The 22,694-nt window shown below is 47.2% G+C and overlaps 1 protein-coding gene across 1 annotated transcript in view; it reads left to right on the top strand.

Annotated features, from left to right (window-relative positions):
- osp (myosin phosphatase Rho interacting protein outspread) overlaps window positions 1–22,694 on the top strand; it is a 221,869-nt gene that overhangs the window by 193,260 nt on the left and 5,915 nt on the right. Inside the window, 11 exon segments of the mRNA XM_017911503.1 lie at window positions 946–1,134; window positions 7,518–7,590; window positions 7,953–8,495; window positions 17,033–17,062; window positions 17,065–17,195; window positions 17,406–17,546; window positions 17,627–17,788; window positions 18,331–18,503; window positions 18,724–19,679; window positions 19,746–19,902; window positions 19,987–22,687. Of these exon segments, the coding sequence (XP_017766992.1) occupies window positions 946–1,134; window positions 7,518–7,590; window positions 7,953–8,495; window positions 17,033–17,062; window positions 17,065–17,195; window positions 17,406–17,546; window positions 17,627–17,788; window positions 18,331–18,503; window positions 18,724–19,679; window positions 19,746–19,902; window positions 19,987–22,687 (5,256 nt within the window).

A 22,694-nucleotide genomic window follows, 5' to 3' on the forward strand; every position in this document is an offset into this window, starting at 1 on the left:
TCTCTCACGGACGGCCTGTCTTTCTCGCTCGTTCGGCCTGTCTCGGTTTACTGGCTCGCGAAAGCCGTCGAAAACGAACGGTAAAAAGCTTGGATGTTTAGCTCGGACGTTTCCTGGTAGTTGGCCAATCGATTAAAAAAGGGAGATCGTTGTTTAATTCGCCGTTTTGCCGGGTAGAACCGGTCGGCCGTTCTCGAGGATGTATCTTATTATGATATTTAGCAGCTTTGTTACTTTCAGCAAACACTACTTCGCTCGTGTCCTTTTTTCCGTGGCTCGACGTCACCGATAGTCCGTTTCTAAGGGAGACATCGGTGGATCGTAGGCGTATTTTGCTCCGTGGCGAAAAACGCGCTAATTAAAATAAGCACGAGCGATTAATTTCTTGCATCGGACTGCTCGGGATGACTTGCTCGTTCGGTTCGATGGTATTGCCCGTGGTTCCGATTAATTGGACCGAAGAGATCCTTTCGGTCTTGCCGAGCGGACGCTTGACCTTTAAAAAACGAGCTTAATGGCGGGGGAATCGGGGCAGTGGATTGGAGGCTGTACAAAGCGTTTAATGAAAGCTTAATTGAGCCATCCGCGCAATCGACAGCTCCTCCGACTATCACCGCGCGCATTTACATACGCACGTTCAATGGCCGATCAACGGGGACGTTTTAATTGCTCCATATCGATCGGGAACGAAGCTGTTCCAGATAGAGATTAAATTGCATCTCAATTGACCCGGTTGGCATTTCTGTGTTTCTAGGTCTTCCTCGCGTATTCTTGAGAAATAGAACGCCCCGCAGCCACGTCGATCGTTATTAAACGATTATATTATTAAATCGAATCACCGGCTACCGGCTGGCCGCTCGATCAAATTGCCAGCTGCGAGCAATGCGCCATTGGATAAAGGGACTTGTCGATGATTAACGGGCCCGCGTGATGTTTCTGTTGCAGCCGGAGACGGTTCCCCAAGCGATGATCGACATGACCCGCGTGCTGGAGGTTGCCGCCGCCGAGGACGTCACTGGACATCCCTACAGCCTCGCCATCACCTCGCCGGAAGGAGTTACCTTCGTGAAAGGCACGTGCCGCGAGGAAACCAGATGGTGGGCTGACGTGCTCGAGGTCTACTCGTGGAACAAGGTTTGCTCGAGAAAAATATTACAACTATCGCGAGTACCCGATTATTCCCCATCGCCGAAGAAACACACGGGTCTATTGCGACTTCGAAGAACGAAATTTGCCATTTACCACTCGTAATGCATAGTTTCCTTTTAAAGTTAAGCACTGTACGACAAATGGCCAAATCGCGACGCATTTCCGTGTCAAAATGTTAAGAAACGTTCCTAAAATTAATATTTCGTCGAGAAAATTATTCGAAATCTCAATTGGATAATAATATCAGTCGAGGTTGTTTCATCTTCACTGATGATCTATCGATCAATAGAAATTTGCAACAGATCGGCAGTGTTACCATTTCGCGTCATCATCCGATTCGTGTTAGGTTAAGTTAGGTTAGTTTCGACGAATAACACATGGAACGCTTTAGTGACGGAAAGACACGAACGGATAATCCCCGATCGCCTAAATCCTCCTGATCCTAGTGGATTCCATAGGGACACCGACGTTGACAAAATAAAATTCCCACCGAATCGGTTATCGCGTGAAGGATGGTCAAATCGCGATGCATTTGCGTGTCAAAATGTTAAGAAACGTCCCTAAAATTAATATTTCGTCGAGAAAATTATTCGAAATCTCAATTGGATAATAATATCAATCGAGATTGTTTCATCTTCACTGATGATCTATCGATCAATAGAAATTTGCAACAGATCGACAGTGTTACGCTTTCGCATCATCATCCGGTTTGTGTTAGGTTAAGTTAGGTTAGGTTCGACGAATAACACATGAAACGCTTTACTAACGAAAAGATAAGAATTTACTATCCCCGATCGCCTAAATCCTTCTGATCCCTAGGGAATTCCATAGGGACACCGACGTCGATGAACTGAAATTCCCAGCGAATCGGAAATAAGTTAAGGCGCGTTCTAACAGCGTCGAATTACACGTTCCGCGGACCTGGATCCAACGCGAAAAAGAAGTCACGCTGACGAGGCCGCTGTCATTCGTTGATTACGGTGCTCGCATAATCATTACTACATCCTTCTGCGTCATGCTTGTTACGCGTGCAGTAATACCAGTCGCGTCGACTTGTCTCACCGGCGGAAATAGCTTTAATAGGCTCACGCTCGAAACGCTGTTCGCGTTCCCGCGAGGAAACGAAACGCGACAACGCGGCCGCCTGCGGTTTTTCCGCGGCCTTCCGCCCACTCTGACTCCGGCGTTTTCAATTTTCCAGCGGAAAATCGAACGCGCCGATAGCTCGTCGAGTCATCGACGAACAGACCAACGCTTCGTGGGAGATATCGACGCGCCGTGGCGCACGATCACAGGGGTTAATTATGGCTTTGTTAGAGTCGGGTGCTTTAATTGAACCGTCTAACGAGTGGGTTCGCGGGTTTCGAGTATCGAAAGCTTTCTACGCCGTTATTGCCGGTGATTTAATGACCGACTCCGAGGGGGGTATCTTCTTATTGTAAACTGTTTTATGTGCCACGGGGTTGTCTTTAGACCCCCGTTGTTTTTCCACTTTTTGTCCCCCGCTAATCGGATATTTAAGTTTAAGCACCGATTTAATGGATAACTATCTTCGCTTATTATATTCCTCTGCGAGATATAAAATCAACCGAGGATTGTCAGATATTCCCTCGATGGTTAAATATCAGCCTAATTGGAGAGCCATTCGAGACAGCATCTGTTTAGCGATGCTCTCTGGCATCTTCCAATGACTATAACACCTGCTCCCTCGTTCTCCCGTTTCCTATCAGTCAACCCCATCCACGGGTATAGCTGTTCGCCCATGGTGAAGGATACACAAGCACTCGGAGGATCGGAGATACGCGGATGTCTAATTTGCACCGGGAGTTGCACCATTTTGCAACAAAATGGCGGATCGAGCTCGGTTAATCCGGCCGCGGAACGAACGAGCGAGGACACTGGGAAAGAAACGTAGCCGGCAAAAGTGCGATAATGCTGGATCATTAGCGCGCGCTGTCGCGGCGTCACGCTCGTTACAGCGCGAAATAATGCCGCGCTGGCAAAACTGCACCGTAGCCGCGCGCCGATTGCCGCTTTTCTGCGATTCACTCGATCGTTCCGCGTGCCACTCGCCGCTTCTTCGCCGGTTTCTTATCGCCGTTCGCGGGAATAGGGCCGATTATGCTCGCGACCGCGTGGAAACAGCGCGACAATGCAGAATGATCGCGGTTGTTTGTTAATCCGTGAACAGGGACGATTCAATTCGATTCCCCGGCGATTCAGCCGGGTTCGGTGGCTGACAGGTATTCAGGATGGATTCAGAGACGCGACGAGGGATTAGCTCGATGTCGAGCGCGATTCAATTAATTTTAATTGAGCGCGTTTCCACCATCGATGCTTTTGATTGGACAGCAGGGGCGTTGTTTGGCAGGCGAAGGAGTTTCGAAGGCGTCGAGCCGTTGGATGTCATGGGGTTGGCAGCACGAGTGTTTTTCCCGCGGAAGATTCACCCTCGTGGATTCAGGGGGTCCAATGAGTGCCTTTGATCGGTTATTAGGGGTGTTGTTCGAGAACCCAAGGATCGTTCAATTTCGTGGGGTTGACGTACGATTATTTCTTATTTTTCTTTCCATTTTTTTAATCTCTTAAGCATGGCAGGATTTTGCGCGAGGCTAATTCCAATTACACCTAAAGGATACAACATTGTAACGTGTGACGAACAATGCTGTTCTAAAAAATTATAAGGATACGGATCTGTATGTTAACAAGAGCATCTTTATGTAAGAGCAAATGGTATATTTATTTAAATGAAAAGCAACAATTCATACTTGACATTGGCGTGTTAAAAACAAAGACTGTATGTTGTTAACACTGTTATAAAACAGTGTGTTGTGAAGGCAAGAAAAGTGCGAAAGAAAATATATTACAATTTATTAATCATTTAATTCAAACGGTGAACGAGGAGCCGCTAGAGTGAGCCACTATAGTGACGCGTCGTTCAGAAAGATGGCATCCCCGAGAACCACTATATAGTGGTGCATCTTGTCTGAGAGGTTAAAAATTGTTATAAATTAAATTAAAAGATTGGAATTGTTACGAATTCGATCTTTAAGATTAAGGGTTTTAATTAAAATTTAATAATCATTTAATTCAAATGGCGAACGAGTGAGCCACTAGAGTGAGCCACCATAGTGATGCGTCGTTCAAAAAGATGGTATCCACGACAGCCACTATAGTGGTGCATCTTGTCTGAGAGGTTAAAAATTGTTATAAATTAAATTAAAAGATTGGAATTGTTACGAATTCGATCTTTAAGATTAAGGGTTTTAATTAAAATTAAAAAGCACTTAATTCAAATGGCGAACGAGTGAGCCACTAGAGTGAGCCATTGCTCAGAAAAATGGCATCCCCGAGAACCACTATATAGTGGTGCATCTTGTCTGAGAGGTTAAAAATTGTTATAAATTAAATTAAAAAATGGGAATTGTTACGAATTCGATGTTTAAGATTAAGGGTTCTAATTGGAAAATTTTCTCCGTGCCTATGTAAAAGTTACCAGGTACGAGATTATGAAATTAAAGGAAGGATAGAGTTGCGTCACGGCGGTAATGATCCTACGATGCAACACCATCGTCGAATTTAAAATGATACGATAAGCCCCGTGGGACGGTTTGATCGATTGCTTTCCCAATTTTTTCTCTCCTTTCCACCTCGAATTATCTCCTTCCCGTGATTATCTCGAATAATTGCCGCGCGAACGTGCAAAGTCGTCCTTCGCGAATGGGAATATCTTAAAACCCGCGTACCGATGAATTAACGCCGACGTCGAAACAATAAAAGAGCCTCGTCGATGTTATCCGCGGCGTGATCTACGCGTTTCGCGATCGCCCGATAGATCAAGGCGTCTGTTCGTGAATCGTGTAGCCTGTCGTCGGGAGACTGTCATTTTGCCGCGTTACCTAGACTCTCGACAACCACGCGTTGTGCAACGAATGATCGATGGGAGAGTAGCGACGCTTCTCTTTGCCGAGATAAAAATCAGACAAGGCTCTTAAATCTACGAATCGTCGCTGCGTGCCTTCGCCTAGCCCCGTGAATCACCATCCCGAATAATATTTAAACAGTCCGGAAGAGAATCCTCAGTGATAGCATTTTTCATTTCGAATTCACCGTATTCAAAAATCAGAAAAACTTATTCATTCAGACTATTAATTAGATATTCCAAATTTTCGAGTGTGAACTAAATAATAGAATTTTTTAAAATTAATTCGCGAAGACTATCGTGACTATGCTATTTGACATTTAAGTAGTCGTTAAAGGAAATAATTCGCGAGTCAATCTATTATTAGCGATGGAATGAAAATTGGCAAAGAATTCCTTCATCCCTGGGATCATCCAAATTCATCATCCAACGAAAGCTTCGACGGATTCCAAATACCTCGTGTGAGGACTCACCGAAAATTCCTACGAGAACGAAAGCTCGCGAGGAACCCAAGACTCGCAAAGCGGAGGAACCCAAGATGGACGTCCGAAATCGGCCGGTTGAAACGCGGTGGACGTGGAGCAGGGATCGGCACCACGAGAATGGGTCGGGATCGGAGTCGGCGTCGCGTTCGATCGATCGATCGATCGTCCGTGGATGCTGGGGCGCATTGTTCGCGCGTTCGCTTTGGGTCCGTTACGCAAGGAATGATCGATCGGCAAATGGAAACGGCTCGTCGTCTCCGCGCGGACCTGCCGCCCGGTGTAAACGTACGATTACGTTAGGAGGCCAAGGCGACGCGTATACGTACGCCAACACGTTGGAGCGAACCGGTGAACGCGCGTAGGAAACGGGCCTCCCCGCGCCTTTTATTTCCTCTGCTCGTTGCGTTGGTCGCCTGTCGTAAAAGCCGCACGTAGCCCTGCCATGCCAAATAAAACACCCCGCGCGATCTCTTTCCGTTTGAAGAGTAAACTGGCCGACCAGCCACCTGTTCCGCTCGCTTTCCGCTCGCTTTCCGCTTAATCGCGGGACGCTCCAAAGATTGCACGGAGAGTATAGTCATTTCCGAGCGTTTTGGTTATGGAGGTGCCTAATTCAAGTATTCGGTGGATCCTCGAGTTATTTACTGGGTGCTTTCGTTAGGGATAACGTCTCGTTATTCGGTACTTGCCGGAGTCCATCAGACTCGTGGACTCTCTAGCGAGAGCCAAAGAGCTTTCAATTATCGCGACACGTTCATTTCGCATGGGACGTCAGTCGACGTTAGGTTCCATCGGGGATTCTAATTGGCGTGCCGATCGTTAAAGCGTTAAGACATGTCAGATCGGAATTACCGTTACGTTTTATTTTTTCTTCGCATAATTTCGCGTTGCCGTGTGTCGGCCGCGATTAATTTTCGAAGATATACCCGAAGCTATCGAGCTTTCGCAAGACTCGAGGTGCTCTCAGCTATTCCGTGCCATGATACGATTATTCGAAACGGAATGTCAATTGGCGTTAGTTTCAATCGAGGACTCTAATTGACGTGTCCGGTCGACAGAGTGTCGTAAGATTTTCGAAAGCCTTACTCTGCTTTACGTTATTTTTCCCGAGACTATCGCGAGTCTGCCAACTATCTCTGTCGTAGGAAAATTTTTATCATATCGGTACGACAATGGCCGATCTGCTGCCACAGACTGCCACCCATCGTTACTACTCGTGGACAAAAATGCAAATTTCGTTCACGCGAGCACGCAACGCGTTCGCTTCGTAATTTACATATCGTATGCGACGCGTGACAATAAGTTCGCAGCGACGTCGATTCGATAAAGCGGTAAGCGTGTCGCAAGGAGAAAAATGTCGAGGGCGTATGAATCGACGTATCGGTGACAGCGTGCGTTTCGCGGTGGGAGCGTGAAAAATGGACGAAAACTGGTGTGGATCGTAATGGAAAATGTCGGAAGGAGCACGCGACGAGGATATTTAGCATACAGGCGACCGGTGGAAATCCTCTTTGGCCTATCGAGAGATCGGGCCGGTAAGAAGATCTCGACGGTGGAGTGGATGGAATCGTTCGTGTTCGCATTTGTCCGGCACGGGCCGGTACACGGGGCCGCGGTCTTATGAATTATGCACGCCGGGAAGAGCGCAGCCCCGCGGAATATTATCAGCGTGGCTGTTATCTGCCGTTATTGCGGCCGCCTACCGCGACCTGGTCTCGCACACGCCTGCCCTCGTAGCGTCGCCCACGTTCGAATTCTACGGCATTCCGGCATGCAGTCGCGACGGCCGTGCGACTCGCGCCAAGATAACAACCGACGCGATTTTTAATCGACCCAGGCGTGTCCTTTATACGCACCACGAGATCCCGTCGCTGCGAGGACGATCGATCGAGCCGTAAGGGACTCGATCACCTATTTCGGCCGTGGACCAGCGATTAATCGAGGTCGAAATCGTGTTTCAGGGCCGGCACAAGAGGAACGCGACGTTCCCCGGTGGACAGACCAGCATCCTCCAGGTCACTCCGGCGATCAGAAGTGAGTAATTGATGATACTTTATCGTTTCTTACCCGATGTCGATCCAATCGGTTCTCGCGCGAGTCGAATAGCTGAAGAGAGGCACGTCGGAGAGGTTGCTACTTGCGCTCGATAGGTTTTTATTCGCAGACAAGCAGCGGTTAATCGAGCACGAGAGTTCGAAGTCAACGTTTGATCCATTAAGACGTTAAACGAATATCTCGCGCGAGTGCCACTTGAGCGTAAATTAAGCGCAGATTGCTGCTGCGGAGGACAGTGCGCGATTAAAACGACCGTCCTCCGTCTTTCTATTGCACTCCTCTTCCAAGCTTCCTCGTCGAATTGCAACCATATCTAACCTCAAAAATCGCTCCGCTTTCAGGCAACACGCCGAACCCTCCTCGACCTCGATTCAACAGCTGTCGCTCGGAGCCCCGCAGCAACACGTGGGTCCAGGAGAGCAGCGTGTCCACGGACCTGTGTCCATCGGTGTTCTCCTCGGCACCGACCCTGGGGACCAACAGCACCTCGACGACGACAAGCAACGCGAGCATGAGCAACGGGAACGCGGAAACCGTGAACGAGCATCGGACCAGCAACGTGTCGCCTCTGAGGACCAGCACCCCGCTGGAGAACGGTGGCTCCGCCTACCTGTCCTCGGTCCCATCCACCTCCGCGATGAACGGCACCGTGTCCAGCACCGTGTTCTCCACCACGTCCACGTCCACCACCGCGTCCAGCGGCGCGTCCTTGTCGGAGAAGCCACCGATCGTGCCCAGCGAGGGTAGGTCGAGCTACAGGGATCAGCCGGCGAGCAGCGCGTCTCCACCGACCAGGGACAAGCTGAGAGCCGAGGACAAGGCCAGACGCAGGATGAATCAGCACGGAGAACGAGCGGGGACCGCCTGCTCCGGAGAGAAACTAGGTCGGTATACTCGAATATGTCGGTGGCCTTGGATCCGCCATCGTCGCCGTAGGTACGGATCCAAGAATCCCTGTTCGCTAGTTCCGATTCGACGTCGGGTCGCGGGATCCGATGGGATCCGAGGGATCCAACGAGATCCAATAGGATCCACCGGGATTCGATGAGATCCAATGGGATGTTATGATATCCAACAGGATCCGACGGGATCCAACGAGATGCAATAGAAACCGACGGGATCCAGTAGAATCCGGCGGGATCGAATAGGATCCGACGGGATACAATAGAAACCAGTAGAATCCGACGGGTTCCGACGGGATCCGACGGGATCCAGTAGAATCCGACGGGATCGAATAGGATCCGACGGGATGCAATAGAATCCAGTAGAATCCGACGGGTTCCGACGGGATCCGACGGGATCCAGTAGAATCCGACGGGATCGAATAAGATCCGACGGGATGCAATAGAATCCAGTAGAATCCGACGGGATCGAATAAAATCCGACGGGATCCGACGGGATGCAGTAAAATCCGACAGGATTCAACGGAATCCAATAGAATCCGATGGGATCCAGTAGAATCCGACGGGATCGAATAGGATCCGACGGGATGCAATAGAATCCAGTAGAATCCGACGGGATCCAGCGGGATCCAGTAGAATCCGACGGGATCGAATAAAATCCGACGGGATGCAATAAAATCCGACAGGATCCAACGGAATCCAATAGAATCTGATGGGATCCAGTAGAATCCGACGGGATCGTATAGGATCCGACGGGATGCAATAGAATCCAGTAGAATCCGACGGGATCGAATAGAATCCGACGGAATCCGACGGGATGCAATAAAATCCGACAGGAGCCGACGAGATCCAATAGAATCCGATGGGATCCGATAGAATCCGACGGGGTCGAATATAATCCGACGGGATCCAATAGCATCCGGCGGGATCCAATAGAATCCGACGGAATCCAATAGAATCCGACGAAATCGAGCGAGATCCAACGAAGTCCGTCGGATAGACGGAGTTTTGGTCGGCCATATCGACTCCAAAGTGTCGGATGTCTCTTTTCACCGTGGCTCGGACCACTCCACGAAGGATACCGTTTTTGTCCAACTTCGGCAATCGGTTTATCAACTCCTTTCGATCTTCGATTCACCGTTTAATCTCTTTTTGCCCAACGAAATTGGTAGTTCCGCGAATGATATAGTTTTTGCGGGATTTTAGGAATAGGTAGATCAAGGCGCTCCGTTTAATGGACGCGAGGTTAATGGGAATTCGTGAAAGGTAGTCGATTCACAGGGAATGGAATGGAGCAGAGCGTTCGGATTTGGAAGTCACCGTCGATCCATGGATCGTATCCTCGCTGATATTTAGACGGTAACTCGGTCGAAACTAACAGCGAGTCTAAATTTCAGCCAGTTGACCTCGCGATACGGTGAATCACACCGACGTACATCTGGCTGGTTCGTCGTTCAGAGTCGTTTGCTCGTCGAAATCGTTTTAACGAGACGCGGCTACATCTTTTATTCATCTCGGTACCGATTGCGTAGTTTTATTCCTACCCCCTCTCTGACGCTTTGAACGTTTAATCCCCGGTAATTGGCACGGGGGAATCGTTAACGATTACTAAAATTGCTAATTAACGTCGGTATAAAATTATCGAAAATTTATCGACCACCCTATATAGGGATCCAGCGTCGAATCGCGCTGCGCGATTTCTCTTTTTCCCTCTCGTCTTTTATTCCCTATGAAACGCTATCGTAAACTATTTTTCTGCTCCTCCCCTGCTGCGGTTTTTCCGCGGTGAATCGGTTTTACGCGATGGTTAATCGCGAACGTTACCAGGCCGTGGACCCAGGGAGAAATTTCATCGCTCGTCCCGGAGATCTGGCATCGCGATTCGTTTTTAATTCGACGATACAACGTCCCATTGAATCGCAGAGGAAACTGGGACGTTCGACGACTATTCTTCTCCGCGACGATGATTCGCGCGGCCGCGTTAAATCGTACCTGACCCATTTTCCCCACCGTGACAATTGACGGCATAAACAAAACAGTTAGCGCTTGTCCACGCAACAGAGACGGCCGTGTGAAAATCCAGCCGATTTTATCCGACCGAATTCATTCGCGCTCTATCGGTTAGCTCGAGGCTCGTCTCGCGTGGAATCCGGATGTCAGGCTCGGGTTACGATTGTGTTTTTCCGCTGAAACTACCGAGTCGCGTTGTATCTAAATGTCTTATATAATTCGACGTTACGTTTAAACATTGTTGCATTCCAGACTCGATAAAAATTCACGTCAATTTTGCCAAAGGCAGAAAGCGTAGATTCGAAAATTGTTTGGTTTTCGCATCTGTGAATTTGGATAACTCGAAACGATTAGTAAATCGTGACAATTGGTATTAGTAACTCGTGACTGACCATCTGGATTGACATGCCATAACCATTTACAATTGTCTAGTTCTTCATAGATTCGAAAATCGTTACGTTTTCGTTCCTGTGAATTTGGATAACTCGAAACGATTATCAAGTCGTGACAATTGGTATTAATAACTCATGACTGACCATCAGCATTGACATGTCATTACAGAAATACATCGACATTCCATAACCATTTACATTTTTCTAGTTCTCCATAGATTCGAAAATCGTTACGTTTTCGCACCCGTGAATTTGGATAACTCGAAACGATTAGCAAATCCTTACAATTGGTATTAGTAACTCGTGACTGACCATCTGCATTGACATGCCATAACCATTTACATTTTTCTAATTCTCCATAGATTCGAAAATCGTTACGTTTTCGCACCTGTGAATTTGGATAACTCGAAACGATTAACAAATCCTTACAATTGGTATTAGTAACTCGTGACTGACCATCTGCATTGACATGCCATAACCATTTACATTTTTCTAATTCTCCATAGATTCGAAAATCGTTACGTTTTCGCACCCGTGAATTTGAATAACTCGAAACGATTAGCAAATCCTTAAAATTGGTATTAGTAACTCGTGACTCACCATCTGCATTGACATATCATTACAGAACGACTGTAACTATTTAAATTTTTCTAACCCTCCGCAATAAAATCCCTATCTAGTAAATGGATCTAGTAATAGATCATAGATCAACGAGTCACGTATCTCTGTCCACGAGAATTTCAAGTTTCGTAATATGCCATAAAAGTACAGCAATTTCGTGAAATACTCGTACCGATTAGCATATGTACGTGAAACTTCGTTAATGCGATATTACGATTTAAAAGATTCTGAAATAAATCTGGAAAAGGGTGGACTCGAGGGCGGGAATATTACGAAATATCAGAGAGACGGGTCGAGTGGTTGAAAAGGTTGTGACGGAATTTAATTCGCAGACAAAACACTCGTGCCGCGTTTGAAGTTCGCCAATGTCGGAGCAACGAGTGTCTCCGTGCGAGACGGAAATTGTTAGCGAAATTAATCAGGCACAGACGCTTGCTCCCTCGAACGTGATAGGGGATTGCAATTAAACGAGCGACGGGGTTTTTCTGCCGCGTTCCCACCACCGGTGTATCTCCTACGCGCTTTCCAATCGGCGATAAGTTAGCCTGTCGTTTTCACTGAGCTACGAGCCTTTAATCGCGATATGATTCCCCCTGGCGCTCACGTGGCTGCGATTTCTCTGCCTCGTCTCCTCCATACAGGTTTTAGAGGGATTAGGATGAATGTCCCGTGTTTCTCGTATTATTAGAGGATGTTCCAGGCGAAAGTGAAAGTAACGAGAAGAATCGCTCTCGTCATTCGTTAGCGAAGCGATAATAAAGATTTAACCGCACGATTTCGGCCGAGAAAGTTTCAGATTTTCGTTTGAAAATCGTAAAACTAAATATCGACACGAGCATTGTAAAATTTAGGGAATTTTCTTTAACGATTTCGTGGTGGTCAATTTCGATTGAAATGCAGAGCGGAGAATTCCTAGTCGATCCGTTAACGATTTTTGGTTATGGGATAAATTTCGAGGCGGGAAATTTGAGCGTCGGAATAGGCGATGTATTCGAAATAATATTAAACAATTTTTTTTTTGGAGTTATGATCGAATCATAAGGCTAATTTGTGAGTCACTCCTCAAGCTAAAGTTACAGCTAAGCTGACATGGCTAATTTGTGAGTCTTCCCTGAAGCTAAAGCTAAGCTCGCGAGGATAATTTGTGAGTCTTTCCTAAAACTAAAGCTAGGCTCACAAGGCTAATTTGTGAGTCTCCCATAAAGCTAAAACTAAGCTCAAAAGGCTAATTTGTGAGTCTCTACTAAATTGAAAGTTTAGCTCACAAGACTAATTTGCGAGTCTTTTCTAAAGCTAAAGCTAAGTTCACAAGGCTAATTTGTGAGTCTCTCCTAAATTTAAAGCTAAGCTCACGAGGCTAATTTGTGAACCTCTCCTAAAGCTAAAGCTAAGCTCAAAAGGCTAATTTGTGAGTCTCTTCTAAGCTAAATCCTATAAAGATGAACTATACTTGCATTTGACTAGATCATATTTAACTATTAATTGATAATTGATAAAGGCACAATTTTTTATAATTAAATTAACGATGCATGGGATCATTTCAAAATTGGAATTGATTTTAATCTCCTCGATCGTCCTTCTTATAAACCACGCCATTTTGCAGCCACAGGCAAATCTATTCGATTAATTTGGTACTCCTATCAATTTAATAACGATCGCTGTACCCCATAAAAATGAATTACACTCGCATTGGACTGAGATTATATTTAACTGCTAATTGCTAATATTGCCAATTTAAATTTCAATAAAAGGACGCGCAGTTTCTTATAATTAAATCATAGCGTATAGGATTAATCCAAAGTTGGAATTGATTTCAATCGCCTCGATCGTCCATCTTTTAAACGGTAGCAATTTCTGATCGACTGGATAATTTTGCCAAATCCATCCAACCAATCTGATATCCTTATCTACTTAATAACGATCGAGAGTAATACGCGCGTTATATACGATATCTTTTTCGTCCATAAAGTTCTCAATGGTCTCGTAGAATGTTCTGCTATCTTAGCAAGAAAAATTTTACTCGACTGCTTCTACATTCCGCCGAACAAATCCCAGGAATTCCACCACGTTCGTATGCATACGCTTGTATTTGGTTAGCACACCGACTACAACCGTGCGATTATCAACGTGAATGACGCTTACTCGCCCATTGACTTTCCCCATCAATCACCTTGCTCGTTTAAACAATCCCTACCCGGTAAATCTCGCTTTATCCCGCAATAATATTAAATTCCTACATCTTTTTACTTTCCGTTATCTCGTGCCGATAATTTAATAGCTAAATAAATCTTCGTCACAAATCTAAGCGTGACGCGTTCGCGTCAGCGTCGCACGAACTTTACACGCGTAAACGTTACCCCGAGTGAGCACCGGTCCTCATAAGCTTCCGCGAATGACCGATTTTCCCGAATCGGTCGAAAAACCGTGTTTGTATCCTACCTTTAACCACAGCGATCGGCAAGAAATCGAAACGCGACACAGCGAGCGTCGAACGTTTTAATCGGACAAAGAAAAACGCCGCGAATTTTTCGCCGTTTCGCCGATTCCATTGAAAACCGGTTACGGCCACTACTGTGTGTACCTTTTTTAAAGTCCCGCGATCGGTTCGCGTTAGCCGCGCGCACGCTGAGCCAACGCTTTGCACCGTTACTCCCGTGCAATTTGTTCACGCATTATTATCGAATTAGCTTCTTGCACACGGTTCGTTAGCGTATCCTAACGTGAAAAAGCCTAATTCCGATCGAACGCGCGCGGACCACGATATCATCCTCCCTTGTCCACTCGCGGCGGGAATGCCTCGTTGATGGCTCCTCGTTTGGGCCCGGGGAATGTCCGATAGAGTAACGGTCTGTCCAAGGTTTAGAACTCGAGGCTCGCGACTCCAGTCGGATGCCTGGAACGAGCATTTTCCAGGAATCGGTGGGATAATTGGTGGTCCTTGAAGATTCGGGGATACGTTCCTGGAATTGGGGTTGTCGAGGATTCTGGGGGTAAAGGTCTGTGAATGTTTCCACGTTGCACGTCGTAGGTGGTATCCGTGGAATTTATGGCTCTGCTTTAGAAATTTCTTCTCTAGCTTGACTTGGTTTAGGGTAGATTCCAGCTTTCGTCCACGAAAAATTGAAATTTCCACGAAATTTTTGGTAAAAATTCCTTTCTTTGTTTTTTTTTTTTTTTAGTGGAATTGTAGAACTTTTAATAAAAATTTGTAGTAAATCGTTTATGGATATCAATATGTCGAGGAAAAGTATTTGATCCAGATTCTTCTTTATATACTCAATACTCAACTCTTTCTGGATATAAGCTACTTTTTATTTTTTTAGAGAAATAGTAGTATTTTTAATAGAAATTCATAGTAAATCGTTTATGGATATCAATATGTAGGGGAAAAGTATTTGATCCAGATTCTTCTTTATATACTCAATACTCAATACTCAACTCTTTCTGGATATAAGCTACTTTTTATTTCTTTAGAGAAATAGTAGTATTTTTAATAGAAATTCATAGTAAATCGTTTATGGATATCAATATATAGGGGAAAAGTATTTGATCCAGATTCTTCTTTAAGAATACCGATACTCAATACTTAACTTTTTCTGAATACAATCTACTTATTATTCTTTTAGTGGAGTAGTAGAATTTTTAATAAAAATTCATAGTGAATCGTAAAAATTTATCGATATCACTATATCGTGGAAAAGTATCTGATCCAGATTCTTCTTTGGGAATATGGATAGTTCAACTTTTTCTGGATATAATCTACTTTTTATTTATAATTGGTTATAGTACCGAATGCATTGAGTAGATCTTTCAGAGAATATCGTAGATAACGAACGTTCTTACCTTTCGAGTATGTTCAGAATCCCAAATCACGAACACCGTGTAAACTTTCGAATTCTGTAAACTGGAAAGTCTCTTGCATTTCGAGGTTTCGAGGTTTCGACGTTTCGCGAAACTCAGCCTCGATTTTTATTCCGCGTCGAAGACGATGCTTCTTGTTCGACGAGCATCTTCTTCGTTCGATCGATTAGAGAAATATGAAATAAATCTGACAGGGGGGCAACGCAAAGCGTGTAATCAACTGCATAAACAGCAACCTCCATCGAGGCGCCGGTTATCGGTCAATATTATTTCTCGCAAGGTGGATTCATCCATCAGCATTATCTCGAATGGACGTAATGATTTTGAGCAAACACGATCGACACGTCAATACGGAAATTCAGCATTAAACGGTGAATCAGCGACTGGAAAGGTTAAGCAACGCGTACGGGGAACGAGGGATCCGGCGTACGAGATTTATAAGGGTCTAACTAGCACAGTTAGCTTCGATTCCAAAGGATTCGCCTGGTGTGATTACGTTTCCCGTTCGTTGCGTAATTGCGTGTGCACAATCTTGGAGAAAATCTACCGGTTCTCCACGCCGCGTGCTCCGTGATCTCTGCTCTCCCGTCTGATCCGTAGATTTCATTTAGATTGGCGTCCAACGACCAGGAACCCGTTGCCGAGTTCCACCGGTGATCCACGAGATTTATGTCGAACCTCGATTGCCGAAAGATATCCGCTAATATCCACTCGAGAGATCCAGTCGATTCGTGGACAACCAGCACTTCCCCAATTTCTTTTCGATTAACCGATCGTCCTTTAAAATTTCACCCTCGTTCTTCGGGAAATTAATTCAAATAACATCACAGCTTCCATTTTATTCGCGATTCTTGCGAAAAATAGATTCTCGACATCTTATCTTAGAAATGAGATGACCTGTGAAAGCTTGGTATATGGTATCGTAGAAATGAGACGAAGCTTTTAAACTCGAAATTGAATAGGTCTATCGTTCGAGACAGATATAAAATTTCACCCTCGTTATTCGGGAAATTAATTCGAATAATATCGAAGCTTCCATTTTATTCGTGATTTTTGCAAAGAATTGGTCCTCGACATCGTATCGTAGAAATGAGACGAGCTGTGAAAGCTTGGAAGCTTTTAAACTCGAAATTGAATAGGTCCATCACTCGTGACAGATAAGAATTCGCATAGAATCTACCCCTTTGTTTCTGCCTTGACAGAACGTTATCTACCCTGACGCAAGAACGACGTGGAAGCGGTGGCTGGGAGAAAACTGTTATTAGCATAGTAATGGCGGTTAGATTTCGATGGCGGGTCGATAGAAACGCGGATAAACGAGCGAGATAAGCCTGGTTCTCGCCTGGTCGTGGACGCGAACCGGGTCCGGGTTATTAATTAGTCGGCAGTCAATTAACCAGTCGTTCGTCTGGCCTTGCCAGCGTCCAGCTGAAAAAGTAGATTATCGGTGTAGCCGGCGACGTACGTTTTTGATAACGCGACCAGCGCGATGGTAGAAGCCCGGAAACGCATTTCTGTTGCTGCTCGATCACGACCATTAGACGCTAGCCTGTCATTATCCTCTCGTAACGGGAGGCGCAGGATGACTCTATCGAATGGAGCAGAAAATGGTGAACGGTTCGACGTGTGCTTCAGACGATGACGCCTGTCGGAGAATCCTGCTGGAGCAAGAGAGGGCAAGCTGCGAGACATCGCTGCCTCCTTGACCCAGCCACGCGTCAGGAGGATCAAGCCTAGAACCTCCGAGCCCACTCGGGACGTCGTGGATGCGGCGAATGCGGCTTACCAGGACAAATTCGTGAGTATCCAATTTATACGAATGTTTTCCTCTGATTAGCTCAGACGACCCACGTCTCTAGGTTCGATCGAACGAAACGCATCTCGCCAGTCCTCTCGAGTTAGCGATCCAATAGACAATTAAGCCTCCGTGACTGCGAACTCTCGTATCCCCGTGTACACCTTTCACGAGCAGTCAGAGTAACAGCAATTGCTTGATAATGTCGTACAGATCAGAGGTGATCCAGACGGATGCGGCCTTGACATCTCCGGCATTAGATACTCCCCTACCTCCGAACTGAGGGTCGACCTGCCCGCCGAGGATCTGTTGAACATCAAGAAAGGCTGGCTAATGAAACAGGGATTGAACAAGGTTCGTCTTTCGCGTGATAATTCCAGCTCGGTAGCCTCGGCGAGAGTCGATATGTATGCAACGAATGGTGTATTCCTCAGGAATGGAACAAGCATTGGTTCGTGCTGCGCGGCTGCGGTCTCATGTACTACCGAGATCCCTGCGCGGAAGATAAGGGTATCATGGACGGCGTCATAGATCTGAATACCGTTACTGCCGTCACGCCCCTTTTAGTCGCAAGAAATTATGGATTCCAGACTGTGGTGAGTGTGACCGGCGGATTTGCACGCGGTGATTTACGGTAATTAACATTCCGCGCGAACGAACCAACGAATGAACGAATGAGCGAACGGAGATCCAGTTAGACCTTACGGAGCCGCAATTTTCTTCCCTCCTGTCCCTTCTCGCCTAATCGGATACAATGCAAAACGAGTCGGTTTACATTGTCTACCGGCTGGACCGGTGTCTAAACTTCCGTCTGCTTCGCTGCACGTGCAAATAGGAAAGCATCAGCGTTCCAGAATCCTCCACGAGGACTATAGTTAGCCGTGAATCTCCCGGGGGCTTGCTGGTCAATTGGATTGCCGGAATTAACTTCCGTGCTCGGGATGGGAGTGGCTGGAAAAAGTCGGTAACTCAATTTCACGCTAGAACAGATCTCGGAACTCTTCGTTTATTCGTGTCACTGATTTCTGTCACCCGCTGTATCCCGCTGCTTGTCCCACATAGACGATAACCTCTCTGCTTTCTTCTTGCCCCGTTTATTCCATCGTTTACCTTCTTTTCTTTCTCGCGCCATCTCAAGGCCTGGGACGATCGAGGAACTACCGTCTTGTCCGCGGTCACCGCTGGTATACGGGCCAGTTGGATGTCGGCCATTCGGAGGGCTGCCAATTTACCAGACCCGGACAGTAGCAGTGATTCTCTCACCGTTTGTCAGGATGGCCAGCCAGATACCACTCCGCAATCACCCACTGCGTAAGTGTAGCAAAGCATAGTCCTTTCGATAAGATTCCCAGTTGACAGGATACTTAGTTGACACAGGATTGAAAGGAAAATTGATATCGTTGTGTCACTCAGCTGTGCTGACATCCATCAGATTTCGAATCGAACGACCGATAGCGTTAGGGTGTTTACGAATTGGTATAGACCTGGAAGGCACGTTTGGATTCACTTAAAGTCCCCTGTCTGATTTTAGATCCATCACGGACCGCGAAAGAGACTCGGTGGTTCCCTCGACCTCTGTCACGCCACGCTCAGTGCTGTTCTCCTCGGACGAGGAATATCGAACAGCGTCAGAGGGTGGCAGGAGAGAGTCAGGCGACTGGTCCGAAGTGCCCGTGTCACCACCTCTGGTGAGAAACGGCGACTGGCCCAGCGGATTGAAGGGTTCCAGCTGGTCAGACTCGGCGAACCACGAATGGTCGGAATTACCACCGTCGCCGCCGTTAACCAGAACGGCGCTGTCGCGAGTGAAAGCTCGGTCCAGATCAAGCTCCAGGTCTAGAGTGTACAAAAGAAGCTGCAGCTCGCCTTTGAGTTCAAGGAGGAGCACTTTGGACAGCGTGAGGTCAGAGGATCTAATGATGGCTTGCTGCGAACTCGGAGAAGACGAGGAGCAGCACAACGGGCACATGCAGAGCAACAGTTGTCTCTCGAGCGCCAACGAGAGCCCGCTAATCGTGGAATTGCTGGAGAGCCAGGTATCCCTGCTGCGTGATCAGCTGGATCAGAATCAGTCCCACCCAAGCACGCTACTAGTCATTATCGAGCGTCAGGAGAGCGAAATCGAGAGCTTGAAGTCGCAGCTGAACACGGCGAAAGCGGACGTTGCCAGCGCCGAGAAAGAGCTGTCTAGGTTGAGGCAGCAGAAGGCGGAAGCTTCCATCAGAGAGAAGCAGGTGGACGAGCTGTTGAACACGATTCAGAGAACGGAGCAGCAGAGGAACAAGGATTTGGAGGACCTGGAGAAGATGAAGAAGATGTACAACAGGGACAAAGAGATGTTGGAGTGTAAGTTACTGGAGACGGAGGCTATTCTCAGGGAGACCAGTGAGCGGTGTGAGATGCTTACCAAAGAGTTGGCATCGAGTCATAGAACTGTTGAACATCTGCAATCGGAGATAGCTTCTTTGAGTAACAGACTGTCTCAAGGTACGTTGATCGAATAAAATCCTTACGTGATTAATTGGGTCATTTATCGTGTCGTCGCTGATTTAGGGATAGACGAAAACGAGCGTTTATATAGCAAAGTCAGAGAGTTGGAAGACAAAGGAGGATTGTCCGCTGCGAGGGAGCGTGGGCGGAGTTTCGATTCTCTCAGCGATTTGACGAATATCGAATTAGATCTGGACCTGAATTCGCTCGACAAGGAAAGGTAAGGCATATACTCGACCGGTAAGTGTGGCGCAAAGATGTAGGAACGAGATCGAGATACATCGTTAACGTTTCTCGTTTTTAGAATCGTGGAAGAGTACGACGAACTCCGAAGCCGCTTCGAGAAAGCTATCCTGGAGATACGCGCGATGCGCAAGGAACTTCGCGAAGCGCATGCGATACAGGACGCACTGGAACTAGAAATCTTCGCTCATAAGCAGGATGCAGCTAGTGTCAGCGAGACGAACCAGGCCCAGATACAGTTAATGGCAGCCAGGATCCAAGACTTGACGAACAAGCTTGCGGCCAGCGAAAAACAAGTAAGGACGCTGAAACAGAAGCTAACAAAAGTCGAAACCAGGGATAAGAGGAGATCGCTATCATTGAAGGGCCGTGAGTCTTTTCAAATCTCCCAAGAGATGGAGGACAAGCTGCTGGATCTGGAGAACAAGATCTGTGCTATAGAACGCGGGAAGAGCATCAGCACCCCCGTGTCGACTGGAAGCAGCTCGAAGGAGTCGAGTCCGAATCCAAAGAAGGAGAAGAGGAGGGATGGCAAGAGTCTGGATCGTTCTAGATTAAGAAGAAAATCGCTGGACAGTGCAACCAGCTCCGAACCGATGAAGGTATTGATCAGACTGAGTACGTTGGAGACGAAAGTGGCGAACGTGGCGGAAAATATGGCGAGCGACGCCGAGAAGGACTCCAGCGAGTGTAGCGAGATCAGTGCGTCTTCTACCAGCGAAGTTTCGTTAGAGATCATCGCGAGGTTAAGGAAATTAGAGAGGGTGGTGTCAAAGTCGAAGAGAAGGCTGGAGAAATGTTTAGGTTCGACGCAAGCGGAGGATAAAGCGGAGAAGTGTTTACGCGAGGTAAACGACATCCTGGACTCGTGCTTAGAATGTAAGAAAACCCAAGCTAGCGCTCAAGTGACCGAGTCAGTAGGCGTAGTGGTATCTAGACTAGAGACTATACTTAAAGATAAATTGAGCGAACTCACGAAGAGACGGCAGACGCTGGAGCAGAACGGCCAGCTGGACGATCGGGAGAAGATGAAGCTGATCGCGGAGAGGGTGGCGTTCGAGTTTGTCGTTCTGAGACAGGTCAAGTGCGCGGTCGGCCGGTCATTCGACCGGAGTGCCGTTCTCAGTGAATTGGTCGAAACTAGTCAGCTTGCCTCAAGCTTAATGCGTAAGATTCACGGAACTAAGCCCAAAACGTACCAAAACACCAGTTACATTCAGTATCTTACTAGAGTGTTAGCTAATAAGTTAGTACTAGTAGGTGGCGTGGCCGCGACGGAAACCACGACTAAAGAGGTGTCCGCAGCTCGTAGCGAGAGCTTAAATTTTTTGCTACAGAAACAACGCGAGATGAACGAAGTCGTTCGTAGATACAAAGAGACGAAATTGAGGCAGCTCGCGGAAGCTCTGGCCGCGGAGACGCTGAGCATGTCCGAGCAGGAAGATTCGAACAAACAGCAAGTGATGAATTCGAGCAGAAAGTTACTGGAAGATCGACGAATTAGAGAGGCATGGGCATTGGCTCAGGAAACGGTGAGCAAAGAGTTGGTACAGGCGGAAGTGTCTCACGTGATCATGCGATGTGGTCAGACGTACGAGCAGAACATCACGAGCATCACCGATGCCTGCCTCAATTTCGACAACACGGAGAGCATAACGTTGGAATCTTGGATCGATGCGGCGCAGGCTAGGCTGCGCCAGGAGATGGAACTATCCACTCACGAACTGTCCGACGTGTATGAGGAATGTCTTCGTCAGTTGAAGAAGAACAAGTCGACGATGGTCGAATCGAAATACGAGTCCCGACAGCTGTTAACGGACTACGCGGACGTGATCGCGCACAAAGCTTTAATAGACGCCAGAATCGGGCTTCTTCAGGAGAACACGAGACAGTTGACGACCTTCCCTGGAGAGACTTTCGTATCTAGTCTAATCCGAAACGACGACGTTCTTTCGAGTCTGCTAACAGCAGACGATCACGAGTTCCAAAGCAATCCGATTCTCGACGCGGAGTACAGTTACCTTTATCAGCAGTTTAGCAAGGACTGCGAGGACAGGATATCAGGCTCGAAGCGTACCTCGAAGGAGCAGATGAAGAACGTCGGCCAGAGTTTGCTCTACCTAGAGGAGGACTTGGTGGAGCTGGGCAAACGCGTTCGAGAGAGATTATGCGAGAATAGCGAGAACACGGCGTGGCCGTCGAAGTCATCGTCAGTCATCGCGGACTGGTCTAGCGTGTGTGAAAAATGCTCGCAGCTGCGCGAGCAGATCAAGAAGCTGAGCGACCACATGAATAGCGTGACTTGCAAACAGTGCGACCAATTGCAGGAAACCATTCAGAGGATAACGGTGGAGCACAATAAAGAATTGGAAACGTTGAAGCGCAACCAGGAGAGGGACTTGATGGACATCAAGGGTGAACTAGACAGTCAGCGGCAATCTTTAACCTCTCAGTACGAACTGGAAGCGGCCAGTTTACGAGAAAAGGCTAGAAAATTGGAACACAGACTGAACGCCATGGATTCCGAGCACTCTGCTCACGTGAACGAACTTAGAGCCGCTTATCAACGATCGATGAGCGCGGAATTGGACACAGACGCGGAAACACGGAAGAGGTACAAGGAAGAGATCAAGCAGCTGCGAGCGTTGTGCGAGAAGGGTCTGCTCGCCATGGAGAACTCTCACAGACGCACCATTTCCGAAATGGAGGAGAAACACCGTCAGGAATTGGAGAATTTGAGGGTGGAAAAGGAACAGGCGCTATCGGAAG

The sequence above is a fragment of the Eufriesea mexicana genome, unplaced genomic scaffold, assembly GCF_001483705.2.
Source record: "Eufriesea mexicana isolate 0111107269 unplaced genomic scaffold, ASM148370v2 scaffold474474834, whole genome shotgun sequence".
In the NCBI taxonomy this organism is placed as follows: domain Eukaryota; kingdom Metazoa; phylum Arthropoda; class Insecta; order Hymenoptera; family Apidae; genus Eufriesea; species Eufriesea mexicana.